At 40.9% G+C, this 18,318-nt stretch overlaps 1 protein-coding gene across 1 annotated transcript in view; it reads right to left on the bottom strand.

Annotated features, from left to right (window-relative positions):
- Positions 1-18,318, bottom strand: part of RASGRP2 (RAS guanyl releasing protein 2) — a 1,091,080-nt gene that overhangs the window by 943,082 nt on the left and 129,680 nt on the right. Inside the window, exon 2 of the mRNA XM_082270769.1 lies at positions 16,479-16,596. Within this exon, the coding sequence (XP_082126895.1) occupies positions 16,479-16,596 (118 nt within the window). The remainder of the gene's footprint in view (positions 1-16,478; positions 16,597-18,318) is intronic.

Genomic DNA, 18,318 nt, shown 5'->3' with positions numbered 1-18,318 from the left:
GGGGGTAAAATCTTCCGGGGCTTAAGTGGTTAAATTCTACCATATATGCACTTTATCACGGATACATTTAGGTTATTATTTTATCTTTTTAATTCACATTGATTTTCATCTGATCTGTCATTTTTATCTTTGCAAAGCACATACATATTTTACCCTTATTTTCCTTCTTAGACGATTTTACTCTGATATGTAAACAAAATGTAAATTTTTTATATATTCGTGCCTTTGTGGTTACTTGTCCGTATTGCCTACAAAAGTCCCGCATTCTTGGAGGGGTTTTCTTGTTCTATGTCTATTGGGATGATTGCATTCTCACAGCTCCCTACCACCTACTTCTTTGAAAAGCATGAAGAGCGTTTTTTTTTTTTTTTTTATAGCATACATTTCAAAGGCAAACATTACTTGTTGCATCATGTTTATCAATAATTCCTGTCTATATATTTTCCTTCTCAAAACTAACATTTTACTACCATTGTAACATTGTAACATTGCACTAACATTGTACTAACATTGTACCCTCCCCCCTCCCTCCCCCATCCCGCCTCTCCTATGTCTCACCTTCTCCCTGAGCCCCGGTTCACACTTGTGCGTGTGCGGGGTTCGCATGTAATGTTGGAGCGCACTGCTCCGACATTACATGCGATCGGCTGTGCGGTGCGAGTTTAGCCATACAGTTTGTATGGCTAAATTCGCACCGCAGCCGCAGCAAACACGCACAGGGACCCTTTTTGGCAGCCGCATCAGGATCGGATCGCACAGAGGTTCACACTTGTGCAATTCGATCCTGTGCGAACTGCACGATCGCACTGCGATATGCGATCAAACTGGGGGTGTCGTTAACAGTACATTGACACCCCCAGCGTATTGCATATGGCAGTGTGAACTGCCAGGGGTGCGTGTGCGATGCGGGAACAGGCTGCGGATTCGCAGCCTTCCCGCATCGCATAAATGTGAACCGAGGCTGAATCATTTTATAATCCCCTGTTTGTTTAAAATCTTGCCACTCTTCCCATATTTCTGCCCAATTTCCTTGTTCCTCTTCTCCCCAGCTCCTTGGTGATTCTAATTTTCTCATTTTTTCCACCTTCTTAAGCCATTCTTTACACGAGGGAGGGTCTTCTTTTTGCCATTTTAGGGGTATCAGGCTTTTTGCCGAGTTTAGCAAGTGAGGAATTCATGTTTTCTTATATTGTTTTACTGACAATTTTGTACCATGAAATAAGCATTAGTGATGTCGCGAACATAAAATTCGCTGTTCGCGAACGGCGAACGCGAACATCGGCGAATGTTCGTGAACATTGCGAACCGCCATAGACTTTAATAGGCAGGCAAATTTTAAAACCCACAGGGACTCTTTCTGGCCACAATAGTAATGGAAAAGTTGTTTCAAGGGGACAAACACCTGGACTGTGGCATGCCAGAGGGGGATCCATGGCAAAACTCCCATGGAAAATTACGTAGTTGGCGCAGAGTCGGGTTTTATTCCATAAAGGGCATAAATCACCTAACATTCCTAAATTGTTTGGAATAACGTGCTTTAAAACATCCAGTGTGTGTATACGATCAGGTATGATGTTGTATCGATCAGGTAGTGTAAGGGTTACGCCCGCTTCAGTGACAGACCAAACTCCCCGTTTAACGCACCGCAAACAACCGCAAACAGACCAGAACCGACCAAAATGGGACAGGAACTGGGCTTTAAGGGTTAGGGTTAGGTTTAGTGTTAGGGGCTAGGGTTAGGGTTACGGTGAGATACTTAGGGTTAGAGTTAGTAACCCTACCCCTACGCCTCTAACCCTAACCGTCTAACCCTAAGCACTAAAAATAACCCTAACCCTAGCACTAACCCTAACCCTAGCCCTAACCCTAATTCTATTTTTTTTCTGGTTCTGGACATGCTACAGAGCTGAAACTTCACAGGTACACTTTTTAGACCCCCAGACACTGAATCACACAAAAAAAGTTCTTAAAAATTTTAATTTTTTGATAGAGAGCCAATTATTGGAAAAATTAAAAAAAAAAAAAAAAAAAAATTAGCATCTGGGGGGTCTAAAAAGTGTACCTGTGAAGTTTCAGCTCTGTAGCATGTCTGGAACCAGAAAAAATTACGAATTAGGGTTAGGCTTAGGGCTAGGGTTAGGGCTAGGGTTAGGTTTAGGGTTAGGTTTAGGGTTAGGGTTATTTTTATGGCTAGGCTTAGAGGGTTAGGGTTAAGGTTAGAGGGTTAGGGTTATGGTTAGAGGGTTAGGGTTAGGTTTAGTGTTAGGGGCTAGGGTTAGGGTTACGTGAGATACTTAGGGTTAGAGTTAGTAGCCCTACCCCTACCCCTCTAACTCTAACCCTCTAACCCTAAGCACTAAAAATAACCCTAACCTTAGCCCTGACCCTAACCCTAACCCTAGCCCTAACCCTAATTCTATTTTTTTTCTGGTTCTGGACATGCTACAGAGCTGAAACTTCACATGTGTGTGATTTAGTGTCTAGGGGGTCTAAAAAGTGTACCTGTGAAGTTTCAGCTCTGTAGCATGTCCAGAACCAGAAAAAAAGATCATTTTTCAGTAGAGCAGGGATGATGGGAACCCCTTTTACACCTATATGATCTTTTTTTTCTGGTTCTGGACATGCTACAGAGCTGAAACTTCACAGGTACGCTTTTTAGACCCCCCCCCCCCCCCCAGACACTAATCCAAAAAAAGTCATGCCTGCCACCGTATATATCAGTGGTGGGTGGGCAGTGGCACTGCAGTGGGCACAGTACACTCTGTGGACCTGACAGTCACTGGCAGCCCAGGCAACTGCAATAATAAAAAATATTTTTTTTTTTTCAATTTGCAACAAGATGCTGTGCCACCGTATATATATCAGTGGTGGGCAGTGCACTGCAGTGGGTACAGTACACTCTGTGGACCTGACACAGCACTCACTGCAATTATGACAGAGGAAAAGAAAAAATATTTTTTAAAATGCAAGGTACTGTGCCTGTGCCACCCGAAATGAGTGTGGTGTGCACACAGTACAGTCTGCGGTGGGTCTGTGGCCTCTCACACACAGTGGGCTGGTAACTGCAGTGCACAATAGATATATATATATATATTTATATATATATATAATACTCAAATACCAGCCCTCAAAAGGGCTTTTGGGGACAATAGATTATATATATATATATATATATATATATATATATATATATATATATATATACAGTAAAACCTTGGATTGCAAGCATAATTCGTTCCGGAAGCATGCTTGTAATCCAAAGCACTCTTATATCAAAGCGAATTTTCCCATAAGAAATAATGGAAACTCAGATGATTCGTTCCACAACCATTTATTCATAAATCCTTCAATTTATATTCCATATAAAAAGATTATAGCATTGCGATAGGTTGTGTAACCATAAAATTGCCATTCACAAATAGCCGCTTCCACAAGGAGATTGGAAGCAAAATCCAGCAGGAGCTACAGAGTATCAAAGAGAAGAGAGGCGCCTCTAAGTGTAGCAATATGGTTCAATTTAATAAAGGTACAACATTTAGCAACTCACATGGTTGATGAATAAAACAGGCACATCTAAGTATGCAGGCATCCGGGGTAAAGCTGTCCACATAGACCATCTTCTGCACCGCCGCTGCTAGTCTGTAATCCTGACCGGGAAGACCACCCTGCAGTAAAGCGATCTGAAAGTGAGGGGCAGCATGGAAAGGATGATGTAGATGACGGTCCGGAGGATGGTCCTATGTGGACAGCTTTACCCCTGATGCCTGCATCCTTAGATGTGCCTGTTCCAATCATCAACCATGTGAGTTGCTAAATGTTGTACCTTTATTAAATTTAACCATATTGCCACACTTAGAGGCGCCTCTCTTCTCTTTTATACTCAGCTGTAACTTGAGGCTACTTGTATATCAAGACATCGCTTGTATATCAAGTCAAAATTTATTTGAAAATTTTGCTTGTCTTGCAAAGCGCTCTTAAACCAATTTACTCTCAAACCAAGGTTTTACTGTATATCCAAAAAAAAAAAACTCAAATACCAGCCCTTGGAAGGGCTTTTTGGGGAGCTGTCCTTACAGCAGGAGTGTACCAAGAACACTGGCTAACAAGACCGGGAACACTGACTAACTGTCCCTAGCTATAACAGCAGCAGCAGCAGCACTTTCCCTGCTCTCAGTAACACAGAAATGATCTAAGATGGATGCTGCCCTTGCTTATTTATAGGAGGTGGGAGGGTGTGGGAGGGAGGTATGCTGATTGGCCTGGAATGTGTCTGCTGACTGTGAGATTCAGGGTCAAAGTTTGCCTCAATGATGATGTATAGGAGGCGGACCGAACATTGCATATGTTCGCCCGCAGCGGCGAACACGAACATCCAAAGTTCGCCGGGAACCGTTCGCCGGCGAACCGTTCGGGACATCCCTAATAAGCATCTCCAAGGATCCTCAAGGATATATATGTTTGTAATTTTCTTAATCCAGGTTAGTACTTCCCTTCAGAATTTTTTAATTTTCGGGCACTCCCACCAAATATGTGTTATCGTACCTACAACCGTACATCCCCGCCAACAGTTTTTCGAACTCTCCGTTTGGTAACTACCCACTTTATCCGGGGTGTTGTACCATCTGGAGATAAGTTTGTAGTTCATTTCTTCTGTATTTGTATCTATTGCTGAGATGTGCACAAGTTTTAAACTTTTTTCCCATTGTAACCCCTCACTACATGGCCCCAATTCCCTCTCCCATTTTTATATGAGTGAAGGCCCTGTCTCCTTCATTTCTGCAATCATAATTTTATAGATATTTGAGATATTGTTTACTATCTTATCTGAGACACACATTTGTTCATAAGGCAGTAGTTCTTTCATATCCCTTATTGGCTGAGGTAGTGAGGCTACAAAATGCCTCGACTGACAGTACCTCCACTCATTTACTTTCCAATTCATCTTTTTTTGTTTTAATTCTGTAAAGGTTATAATTTTTCCCTGCTCTATTATATCTCCCAACCGTGCATCCTAATCTTCCATCTATCTACCGCGTTCCCTTCCCTCCCCTGGTGCAAAAAAAATTGTATTTTGTAGTGGTATCAGTGGTGAATTATATGTCCATTTTTCTCTAGTGTGTATCATGTCCCAAATTTTCAGTGCCTGTCTTGTTATTATATGAGTATTAACATTTAACTAAACTGTGGAAGGATCCAAATGATATTTTCTAAATATGTGTCACTCATAGTGTTTTCTATTTTTACCCAATATTTATCACTCTCTTTTTTACTCCATTCTATCACCCGTGTAAGTACTGATGCTTGATAATATTTTTTGAAATCTGGTAGTGCTAATCCCCCTTGCCCCTTTCCTTTACTTAGTGTTGTGTATTTTATCCTTGGCTTTTTATTTTTCCATATAAACCGGGTTATCAGGGTTTTAAGTGTCTTAAAAAATGCCTGTGGGATTGGGATTGGTATCATTTGAAATTTATATGATATTTTTGGAAGAATTGCCATCTTTATAATATTTATTCTCCCTATCCATGAGAAAATCCTTGAGGTTAGTTTATTAATCTCTGTTCTTATTTCATTTAGTAATGGGAGGAAGTTTGCCTTATACAGTTTATCTGGGGTAGATCTTAATTTAATTCCTAGGTATTTTATTTAATCCTTTCTCCATACAAAGTGAAATTCACTTTTTAACCTTTCTCTTTCCTGCTTACTTATATTAATACTTAATATCTCTGATTTTTTTTGGTTAATTTTTAAATTTGACAGTTCTCCATATTGTTTCAGAGTTTTAATTATATTTGGCAAAGTAATCCTTGGATTGGATATGTAGAGCAGAACATCGTCTGCAAAAGTTGAGACTTTATGCTCCACATGTCCTACCCTCACCCCTCTGATATCCGGGCTTCCTCTAATTGTTGCTAAGAGAGGTTCGAGAGAAAGTACAAACAACATTGGGGATAAGGGGCATCCTTGTCTTGTTCCATTGAACATTTCAAATGGTTCAGACAGTGAACCATTGATTTTTACTTTAGCTGTAGGGTGGCTGTATAATGTTTTAATCCAAGCCATCATTCTAGGTCCTATTCCCAGCTCCTCTATGGTTCTAATCATAAACTCCCAATTTACCCTGTCAAATGCTTTTTCAGCATCTATTGACAGTATCAAGCTCAGGGATCTATTATTTAGCATTTGTTTCATCAGGAGAATCGTTCTTACCCCGTTATCTCGCCCTTGTCTTCCGGGTATGAAACCTACTTGGTCACTATGTACCCACTCCTTCATTAGCCCCTTCATCCTTGTTGCCAATATTTTTGTGAATAATTTTGTATCCGCATTTAAAAGTGAGATGGGTCTATAACTAGAGCATAGTACTGGGTCTTTCTCTTCTTTTAAGATGACAGTGATTGATGCTAATAGGGCTTCTTTGCTCATTTCAAACTGGGTACCTAACCCATTCATATAGCCTCTCAGCCTCGGGACTAACAGTTCCCTATATTTTTTATAGTAATTAATTGTAAACCCATCTGGGCCTGGGCTTTTTCCTGAGCTAGTTTCTTTTATAGCCCTTTCTATCTCCTGATCTGTAATCTGTAACTCCAGAAGTGTTAGTTTTTCCTCATCAACCCTTGTCACCTTAGCCTTTCTTAGATATTCTTTAATTTTTTCGCTCCTGGCCGGGTCATTCCCCTGTCTGTCATCTCCTCTTACTGCATATAGATTTCCATAGTATTTTTGGAATTCCCTTGCTATCCCAGAAGTTGCATAAATGATTTCCCCATTTTACTCTTTATCTTATCTATAAAGTTCACAGCTTTCTTTTTTTTCAGGGTCCTTGCCAAATTTGTCCCGACTTTATTACTCTCAATATATTTCTCTTTTGTTATCTTATTAAATTCTTGTCTAATTTCCTGTTCTAACAAATCCTTCAGTTCTTTTCTATTTTCCTCTAGTAAGTTGTTTAGGCCTCGGTTTTGGGTTCTTTTGTGTTTTTGTTCGAGTTTGAAGACTTCTATCATCAGTCTATCCTTGTCTTTTGTTCTTTCCTTTTTCCTTTGTGCTCCTTTGGACATTAATAATCCCCGCATATAGGCTTTCTGTGCTTCCCATATAATATTTTTCGGGGTTTCCTCAATATCATTTGTTTGAAAATAGAGCTCCAGTTCTTTCTCTTCTTCTTTTCCCCACTTTTTATCCCTTATCAGTTCTTCATTAATTTTCCATGCATCCCTTTTAGGTTGTTCTCTACTCATTTTCATCTTAACTGTAGTAGGAGAGTGATCTGACCAGGTCCTGGTCCCAACCCTTGCCTCAATTACTCTTTCAATCCATCTATGTTCTATTAATACATAGTCAATTCTCGAATATGTCCCATGTACAGTTGAAAAAAAAGTATAGTCACTTTCTTTTGGGTGGAGAATTCTCCAAATATCAGCCAATTGACTCTGTCGGGATTATTGGGGGTGATTGATTAATTAAATAATAGAAAAAAATGGATTTTAAAAAGCCATGTATATTTCATATTATGCATAAGAGATTCTGAATGGTATGGCTTCCATCTTGTTTTTAAGGTCAAAGAAGGTTCATTATGTACTTGTTAAACAAAATGTTTCTCGCAGGCTTACAATAGGGTTCTATACTTTCAGCAGACATTTCTATTTTCTTTTGTCATAAATAAGAGGCCTTTTGACATCTCTATCAGATAACGGACAATTAGCGAGACACCATACTAGTCTAGCTTGTAATCTTATCTGTATATAACAATAGACAATGGCTCAGTGTTCTTCAGCAGACATTTAAAATGAGCTATATATATAAGTTTTTAAAGGTACATCATTATGTGTGTGAAGATATTAGCCATAATTATGTCATTATATTATGTAAGGCATATACATATATATTTAGGAATATTATATCACATTTTGGGTTTATATTCTTGCAGTAATAATCTTACTTAGAATAAATTACTTTTAAGTGTAAGGACATTTGTATCTCGTCACTAATTACCTAATTTCCGAGAAGTTTGTGTCTAAGTGTTCAAAGGTGTCGTAAATATTACAAACTAGACGCTCTGTCTGACAGTTGTGTCAGAATCCAAATAATTAATGGATCTTCACTAGCTTAGAGGTCAAAGATCATCTGATAAGAGGAATGGTAATAGTTTTTAATTATTATTTAACTACAAAATCTAATGAACGGTACGATACTGCCCTCTATAGACGAAATACCAGGTGCAGTCTTGAGATAATTTTAGATATTTCCAATAAAGAAATATTATTTTGTATTAAAAATAATTATTATAAAAACGGTTTACCAGATCCAATAATTGCCAGAGAATGGTGGAGATACAGATGGACATTTATGTATGTACTGGGAGTCTGGACAAAGTTTTATATGTGTTTTATGATTACTCTTACATATAGAGAAATCATCCTTTAACTTTATGATCCAAGGTATAGGGTTAATTATTTAAAGAGGTGTGACTCTGAACTCACCAGTTTAGGTATAGAATATCCCGACCAATTGGGATAATGTTTCATCCCTCTGGGTTTTACTTATGGTAATTTTTATAACTCTTTGTTCTTACCATATAAAAGACCAACCCAGATGAGAGATAGGACACATTACACTGCCCAACATACAATACACTTACATCACACACGCTACTATGTCCATCTATAGACGCATCCAGACATACTCCATAGTCCATCATTCATCTGAAACTTGAAGGGAAGCCACCATCTTAAGACTGGCATCCATCTTAGGACTCTGGTAACGCCCATTTGAAGCTAGCGGCCATCTTAAGTGTGGTAAATATGCCTTGCTGTATTATTTGATTTTATTCAATATTGTTTATTTCCATCCTTATATGTTTTATATTGCAAATTTAAGGGTAATGAGATTACAATCCCAGCCGTATAAACCATAGTAGATTTTTCTCTAAAAAGCTGATTTTTGTTTTTATACATTTTTATTAATATCAGATTTAGTGCATTATTTGCAATTTTAAGTCTTCCGTTTTGCATGGCTTATTCTCACTCATCTGCAGTGAAGTGACTTTCGGCTATGCATTGCGCAGACCATTGTAGTCTGTTTATATAGAACATTTATTTATGGCTTATGCTATACCTGGGAAGAAATGGTAATCTTGCTTTGCTTTCACTTTCATTTTGTTTCAGTTTCACTTTCATTATTGAGCTAAACATCACATTGCATTGATTGTTTGAAGTTAGTATTTTTATGTAGAGTTATCTTTTTGTGTCACTTCCTTTTTGATCATATATCATGATTACATGTCTTGAGAATAAATATTTTTATATATATTCCATACTGTAGACTGTACTCACTAAGATTGGTATATGCTTTTAAAAAGAAATTAATCAATTAAAAGAATTCACGACATAGTGATTTATGGAATAGGTGAAGATTCTCCTTTCTTATAGATCTTTGCTTATTAACCATAAAAAGAAACTGTTATATTCAGAGCAGTATAAATTTCTGACATAATGAAGTACAAGCGCTAGATATTATTATTAAATATTCTTACAACTCTGAAATGATTTGTCCTTAATTTTCTTTGTCTGAAGGTTTTTACTCCTTTGGGATAGTGAGTACTATCTATTTTTGGGTCGAGGCTCAGGTTGAGATCTCCAGCCAAGATCACCCCTCCCTTTTTAAATTCATCAATTTCCCTAAGATCCTTCCCAAGAAGTCTACCTGCCCCTCATTGGGGCTATATATATTTACCAGTGTGACTTCCTCCTCATAAAGCTTCCCTTTCAGGAAGAGGAATCTTCTCTCTGGGTCTGCCAACCTCTCTTCCAGAGCAAATCTGACACCTCGGGAAAAGCCAATGGCGACACCCTTAGATTTTTTCTTAAATGAGTCTGCATAGTACCATATGGGATGGTTTCGGGAATATAACCTAGTATTGGATGCATGGGTAATGTGGGTCTCCTGTAAAAATGTTATATCTGCTTTTAAATAATTAATTTCCCCCAGGATTTTTATTCTCTTAGCTGGCGAGTTCAATCCTCGAACGTTATAGGACATTAAGTTAACTACCACCATTTCCTCATTTTACTCCCCTCTCTGTTGTTACTTTCCTTATCTTTAAGCTGGGGTCCTCTGAGGGCTGATTTCTCTGTAAGGGCCAAAGATCTCTTAAGCTCAATCTGCTTATTATAGGAGTAGGTTATTTTTTTGAGTTTACTATTTCCTCCTTCCCTCCCTCTTCCCTCTACTCCCTCCCTTCTCCCCTCCCTCGCCCCCCTCCCCTTCCACCCCCCTCCCTGTTCCCATCCCTCGGCATAATGGGTACCTAGCTTTTCCCCTTCCCTTAGCTAGGGTAGTCGATTTACCTCCTCCCCATTTCAATCGACATTTCCCCGGGGTTGAGCTCTGTCTTTGCTCGCCTGCCCCTCCCTTCTTCCCTATTTCTGGGTCGTTGGTTGGTGCATGCTACCGCCTCCGTGGAACAATCCTCTTTAACCTCTTTCTAAATTTACCCTCATACTTCCTCCCCCCCTACGCCCCCCCCTCACTCAGATCCCCCCCATGTCCAGTCTCTAATTTTTTGGTTTCTTCTTTAGTATCGGATTAGTTTTCTCTTGCCACTGATCGTCTTCCTCTGTTTCCTCCTCTGGAATCTCTTGGTCTGTCCATCCAGGTATTTCCATTACTGGTATGTTTAAGGTGTCGCAGAATACTTGGATGTCTTCTGGGAATCTTTACAACACAGTCCTCCCTTCTCTCCGCACCCCTAGTCCCGTGGGGTGACTCCAGAAGTACTGTATGTTTTGTTTCTTTAAGACTTCCACTACTGGTTTTAAGATACGTTTTCTGTTGATTGTTTCCTGAGAGAGATCTGGAAATACCTGTAGATCTGCTCCGTCATATCTCAGTATTGGTCTGTCTCTCATTTTTTCCCAAATCTGAGCTCTAACTTCGTACCTATGGAATCTTGCTATCACATCTCTTGTTTTTTCTCTTGGTGCATTTAGTGGTTTTCATCTTTTTCCTTCTCTGGCTCTACTCTAATCCGCAAGTTCTTCCTTCTATTTCTATTCTCTTGGTCTTCCATTTTATATAGCATATTCCTCTGTTCTAACTGTATTTTCTTCATTTGATCTTTTAATTTTTTTAACTTTTTTCCATTTGTGTCTATCCTCGTTTCTGTTTCTTCTACTCTCGTCAGGATATGTCCCAGATCTCAGTGGAGGGTGGCTATTTCAGTTTTAATTGATCTCTCCAAATTACCAAACATTTCTACCATTTCTGATTTTGTGGGTGGTTGGTCCTTAGTTCTTCCTTTCTTCCTAGTTCGCTGTCCCCCATTGTTTGTATACTCTCTCTGGACAGATCCAAACTATCTTCTCCAATTACTCCTGTAGATTTTTGGCCTTTAGTTTTTTTATTTCCCTCGGTATTTTGTTTTGGTCTTACAACTGGTTGTTTTTCAGGTAATGAGTTTTGCCCTCTCCCTTCCAGGGTCATAAACATTTTAATAGTCCCTGGGCTGGCCGTTACTTTTGCTGGTTTCCCTCTCCCCTCTTTTGTCTGTTTATTCTTCATCTTTATCCTGAAAGTTCCTTTTAATGTGAGAATTTTTTTTTTTTTATCTCCACCTTTTGACTACTTTACTAGCTGCTCTATTATTCCCTGGGAATTTGATGATAACCTCAGCTCCGTTAAATTTCTTTATGTCTGACTTCAACTGCTTTCAAGTACTTTTTTGAAAGAGAGTTATGACTTCTGCCCCCTTTAGACAAGGACACAGTAAAACAAGAAGAGTCTTTATTTGGTCCAGTGGTTTTTCAGTACTCCTTCCAAAGAGAGTTATAATAGACACCCCCTTTAGACAGAGATACCATAGGGTTCCCTGTAGATTAGATCTGGCGCTTTGGATTCATCTTTCCAAAAAAGGTTGTGACTCACACCCCCTTTGGTCAGGGAAGTGGGAATGCTAAGGAGTTCCTTATAGGTTGAATCCAGCAGCTTTCCGATAATCTTTCCAAAGGAAGTCTTAAACGGGAAAGTAAGCTGATCAGACAGTTCCCTATAGGTTATGATCCGCAGTTTTCACGTAATGTCTCTAAAAGGGGTTATATCAGACACCCCTTTTAGTTCTTTGTTTATTGATTCAGGCGCTTTCATATAGTCTTTCCCAAATAAAACTATATCAGGCACCTTTTTCTGGGCGGAGACCAAGATACCCAGTCAGTTCCTTATAGATAAGATCCAGCAATTTTTTAGTAATCTTTCCAAGGAAAGGTCATGACAGTCACCCTTTTAGAAAGGAGAGCCGGGGGCCAAAAAGATCCTTATATATTAAATCCTTCAGCTTCCAAGTAATCTTTCAAAACAAAAAAGTTATGACCGACACCCTTATTTTACACAAAATACTGGGGTAGTCAGGGGGATCCTTATAGATTTAATCATGCTGCTTTCAGGTAATCCTTCCAAAGGGTGCTATGACAAACACCCCTTTTAGACAGGGAGAAATACATATCAAAAAGTTCCATTTATGTTTGAATCCAGCCACTTTTAAGTGTTTTAGCTCAAAAAAGCAAATTATGACATACACCCCTTTCATATAATCTTTCCAAAGAAAATTATAACATTCACCTCTTTTAAACAAGGAGCAGGATAGTCAAAAGAGGTCTATTTAAATTAAGTCCAGCAACTTTCAAATGAACTTTCCACAGAGAGATATGTCAGACACGTCTTTTAAAGAGGGGGGTTGAGAGTTATGTCATAAACCGCCCTTAGTTCTTTATTGATTATATCAGGTAACTTTCATGTATTCTTTCCGGGGGAAGTTATAGCAGATGCCGTGTGCAGGGCAACCAGAAAGTTCCTTGTAGATTAGATCCAGCAAAAAAAAAAACATTTTTATGGCAGACACCCCTATAGGGAGAGAGACAGGAGGACCAGGGAGCTCCTTATGGATTAAATCCAGCAGCTTTAGGTAATAATCTTTCCCAAGAAAGTTGTGACAGACCGGATAGTTAAGTGATCAGGGGGGTTTATTATATATTTAAACCTATAGCTTTCAAATAGTCTTTCCAAGGTGAGCCATAACATAGACCTCTTTTAGGCAAGGAGACATACGGTACATGCCGGGATGTTTCTCCAATCAAACAGTTTATTAAATATTTTCCCCGGAAGGGAAGTTATGATATACGCCCTCTTTGGACAGAGGACCAGGAAAGCCAGAGAATTTCTTATCAGTTCTCTCCAACCGGTCTTTAATCACTCTTTTCACGGTGAGTTATGGCAGGCATCCCTTCTAAACCTGGAGGTAGGAGATCCGAGATACACTTTAATGCTGAGATTCTATGTCTTCTCTTCCATTAACTGCCCTCCTATTTCCTCCTATTTTCTTTTTCTTTTAATTCCAGCCTTTTTTCCTTCCCTTTAGCAAGGTCTAGGGATAGTGAAACTTTGTTGCACTCAGAACGTTAACGTGGTACAGTCTATCCTAGCTTCAAACAGCAGGGATTCAATCAATACATGCAACATGTAATAAAAGAAAATAGGGGGGGGGGGGGCTTTCACCTTCTCACCACTCCTTTGTGACCCGGTCACAATTTGTCTCCTTTGCCGCTGTGATTTATGTCTCGGTTCCCGGCTCGTTTGTTCCTCCTCCTCCTTCTCTCTCCACTGTCCTTAGCCGTGCTCCAGATCAAGTGTCCCTGATCTCCATACAGCGTCTCCCTCCTCGAGTTGCCGACTCACGCTCATCTCCTGTGCTTAGCAGAGCCTCCGCACTCTCTGCCTCTGGTGCTCGGCTTCTATGCTAGCATACCAGCGGCTGCTTCTTCGGTGTCCTGCATGAGACACGACTGCGGTGATTCCACGGGAGGCATTCCAGGTCAGGGGGGTTTGAGTGAGGGGGGTCCAGGGGGTGCGAGTTAGCCGCTCATGGGAGCCGGAAGGCTGAGAGTTCCTAGGGTCATCTCTCCGGACAGCGTTCCACGGAGCCTCAGCACACACTCAATTCTGGCGCCATTGACAGGCTCCTCCCCCTCTCTAAACTCCAGTGTGAGAACTTCTGACCAGTAGGCTGGAGAAGGTTCTAAAGAGACTCCATGACAAGGGGTTAAAGCTGTCCCTGTAAAATGCCAGTTTTATCAGCCATAAAGGTTATTACCTCTGCCATGTTCCCTCCGCAGAGCGACTGGCTACTGAGCCACAACAGTTGGAAGCTGACACCTCTTGGCCAAGGCCTATGAATGTGACTGAGCTTAGGTTGTTCCTGGAGTTTTGCTCATACTATAGGAGAGTCGTTGAGGGATTTGCTAGAATAGCCCCCCCCCCCCTTAACGAGTTACTGAAGAATGAGGATGAAGACGACGACCCAGACCTAACAAAACACGTTCGACGACCCGGAGAGCCCAGGAAGCCTCGGGAGTCAATCCAAGAACCAGTGGACGGACTAGTATGAGCAAGCTTTCTGCCAGTTGAAGTGGAGTTTAACGACTGCTCCTGCCTATGCTGATCCAGCCAAACCGTATAAACTGCATGTTGATGTCAGCTGAGATGGGCTAGGAAGGGTATTTTATCAAAAACACAATGTGTCATAGTCTGGAGTCCGGCTCGGAGGCCAGTAGTTATAGTAGCACAGCAGCACCCACCAACAAGTGAGAAATATATCAATGCAGGTAATCCTGGCTGATGACATGGGTGCGGAGTCTAAGTATGGGATTCACCAGAGCTCCTGAAGGGGGAGATGGGCTTTGCTGCGGGTAAGTACCAGGTCACGGCCCTCAGGATTGCCCCCACCAGGAGGTGAGCAAGCTGGGGTCCAGTAGCAGATATAGCAGGTAGGGATCAAGCAGAAGTGTAGTTGAGGAACAAGTCAAAGGAGAAATTGCATAACAAATAGTTAGCTAAAGAAAAAATTGCATAACAAATAGTTATGTAAGTATAGTAATATAGTAATGTAAGACTATTTCTTATGCAATTTCTCCTTTTGGCCAAAAGATGGAGATAGGGAGATGCTGACCTTTCCTTCCTGAACATGGAGAGACAAAAATGAATCTGGGAAGTGAAAATTACCAATGTTCACTGATATCAAGGGCCCCCCATTGCTAGCATAAGCGGGAATTTTCATATCAAAAAACAATAATGTTTTCGAACTCTACCTTCATATTATATTTAATATAATATAACTTAGAACTCTGGTAACCCACATTGAGATCTCTTGCATGTAATTGCCCTATAGTATATGTTTATCTTGTTTCCTCTTTACAAATTGATAGTGCCTGTGGCTCAGAGGGAGTTGAAAAGTCAATAAACCTTCTCCCCTCCCGCTCAGTGCCCGTGTTACAAGCATATAGTTACAGCCTATTTTTGTACCTACAGTTGCCAAGTATTGAAGGTTTTTGTTTCTATTGCATTGGTACTGTGTTTTAAGGTTCAACTGTGCTCTAAGTTGCCACTTATTCTAACCTGTAATAATATATCAAGCTTGTTGATCACTAAATGGGTGTGTATCTATTTCATGGTAATAATCCAAAGTCAGGATAAAGGTATTTTCCATGTGTATCCTTAAACCTGTTCATAGTGATTTTATTTAACCAGGTGTGCCAGAGGGGCTGAGGTTGCTCTTGGAGTAAAAGCGGTAGTATACTCCGCTATTTGACTTTTACCTACAGCAAAGCCTATAGTAAGGCTTACCTGTAGGTACAATTAATATCTCCTAAACCTGCACGGTTTAGGAGATATTTGCCCTGCATGCAGCCGCATGCGCTCTGAAAGCTCTGAACCTTCCGCTGGACCTTCAGAGCTTTTTGCCAGCCCTTGCCGGAAAGTGAAACTACCGCACATGACGCCATCGCGGCTCTGCCCACTCACAGGGCCGGAGCCGCAGAACCAGGAAGAGATGCCAAAGCAACATGACAGCGCCCTTAGCGTTGTCCAGGCGACTGTGTCGGGGCTTCGTTTTAAGGTAAGTATTTCATAATGAGCTAGTATGCGATGCATACTAGCTCATTTTGCCTTTGTCCTGCAGATTTTTTATTTTTTTTTACTGAGTGTACAACCGCTTTAAGGCACAGAACAGAGAACCTGAAATTGCCAAGCGGGTCCTTCGGGGGCGGCGTTACACAAGCAACTAAAAGATTTTTCATCATATCTGTTTTACAAGTGCATAAAATACCTTTTTCATTTTTGCCAGAAATTTGATGAGCTAAACACTCCCTTTGCTCTCTTTTTGAACTCAATGAGAAATTAAATAGACAGGGCAGAGAGCATGGGCTTTGGAATACAGAGCCACAAATACACTGTATTGTCATGTCAAAGAGGAAATTAGCTGTAAACTATATTTCTGGCACATCAACAGTTATTTTTCGTGCAGCATGTTTAAAAGGATAAAGCAAGAGAAACATGCATATATTGCAGAGATGCAAAAAATATGTTTTTAAAATTTATGCCTTGACATACATTTTAAATATATAATGCAATAAAGTAACAATTTAAACAATGCTAAAGGATATAGAGTAAAGAGTTTCTTAGCTAGGTCTCCAGATGGGATATACCAGGGATGCATCATAAGAAACATTTGAACCAATTCATGATCCTTAGGACTTCCATTTGAATCTAGACAAGGCAAAGAGAAGAAACCATTATTACCAAAGATGATTTAACATGTACTTTCTATTTTCTTTCTTTCTAATACAGTAAATAAGAAAAGTAGCACTTATAAGTTCAAAAGATATTCTCACTTATAACTAATACAAAATCAAATGTCACCAAGGTTCAGTAGCCCATTTTACATCAGTGTACTGAGATGCAGTGGCGGCTGGTGCTCAAAATTTTTGGGGGGGCGCAAAAAGAAAAATGTAATAGGTATTGCTTCGCGTCAAAAAACGCAGTAAAAACTGCGCGACTTTGAAGTCATGGTACAGGCATGGCACAGGTGATGGTATAGGCATGGCATAGGTGATGGTACAGGCATGGCACAGGTGATGGTACAGGAGATGGTATAGGCATGGCACAGATATGGTATAGGCATGTCACAGGTCATGGTACAGGAGATGGTATATGCCCCCTTTCAATGCAGTGACCAGCGTACATGCCCCCTTTCAATGCAGAAACCAGTGTACATGCCCCCTTTCAATGCAGAGACCAGTGTACATGCCCCCTTTCAATGCAGAGACCAGTGTACATGCCCCCTTTCAATGCAGAGACCAGTGTACATGCCCCCTTTCAATGCAGAGACGAGCGTGCGTGCCCCCTTCAATGCAGAGTTCAGCGTGCGTGCCCCCTTCAATGCAATGAACATTGTGCTGTGCCCCCTTCAATGCAATGAACACTGTGCTATGCCCCCTTCAATGCAATAAACACTGTGCTGTGCCCCCACAATGCAGAGTTCAGCGTGCATGCCCCTTTCAATGCAACTGTGCTGTGCCCCCTTCAATGCAATGAACAATGTGCTGTGCCCCCTTCAATGCAATAAACACTGTGCTGTGCCCCCTTCAATGCAATAAACACTGTGCTGTGCCCCCTTCAATGCAATGAACACTGTGCTGTGCCCCCACAATGCAGAGTTAGCGTGCATGCCCCCTTCAATGCAACTGTGCTGTGCCCCCTTCAATGCAATGAACAATGTGCTGTGCCCCCTTCAATGCAATAAACACTGTGCTGTGCCCCCTTCAATGCAATGAACACTGTGCTGTGCCCCCACAATGCAGAGTTCAGCGTGCGTGCCCCCTTCAATGCAACTGTGCTGTGCCCCCTTCAATGCAATAAACACTGTGCTGTGCCCCCTTCAATGCAATAAACACTGTTCTGTGCCCCCTTCAATGCAATGAACACTGTGCTGTGCCCCCTTCAATGCAATAAACACTGTTCTGTGCCCCCTTCAATGCAATGAACACTGTGCTGTGCCCCAACAATGCAGAGTTCAGCGTGCATGCCCCCTTCAATGCAATAAACACTGTGCTGTGCCCCCTTCAATGCAATAAACACTTTGCTGTGCCCCCTTCAATGCAATAAACACTGTGCTGTGCCCCCTTCAATGCAATAAACACTGTTCTGTGCCCCCTTCAGTGCAATGAACACTGTGCTGTGCCCCCTTCAATGCAATAAACACTGTTCTGTGCCCCCTTCAATGCAATGAACACTGTGCTATGCCCCCTTCAATGCAATAAACACTGTGCTGTGCCCCCTTCAATGCAATAAACACTGTGCTGTCCCCCCTTCAATGCAATGAACACTGTGCTATGCCCCCTTCAATGCAATAAACACTGTGCTGTGCCCCCTTCAATGCAATAAACACTGTGCTGTGCCCCCTTCAATGCAATGAACACTGTGCTGTGC

The sequence above is a fragment of the Pelophylax lessonae genome (assembly GCF_965119305.1).
Source record: "Pelophylax lessonae genome assembly, chromosome: 10".
Taxonomy (NCBI): domain Eukaryota; kingdom Metazoa; phylum Chordata; class Amphibia; order Anura; family Ranidae; genus Pelophylax; species Pelophylax lessonae.
This window is presented reverse-complemented; position numbering and strand designations above follow the sequence as displayed.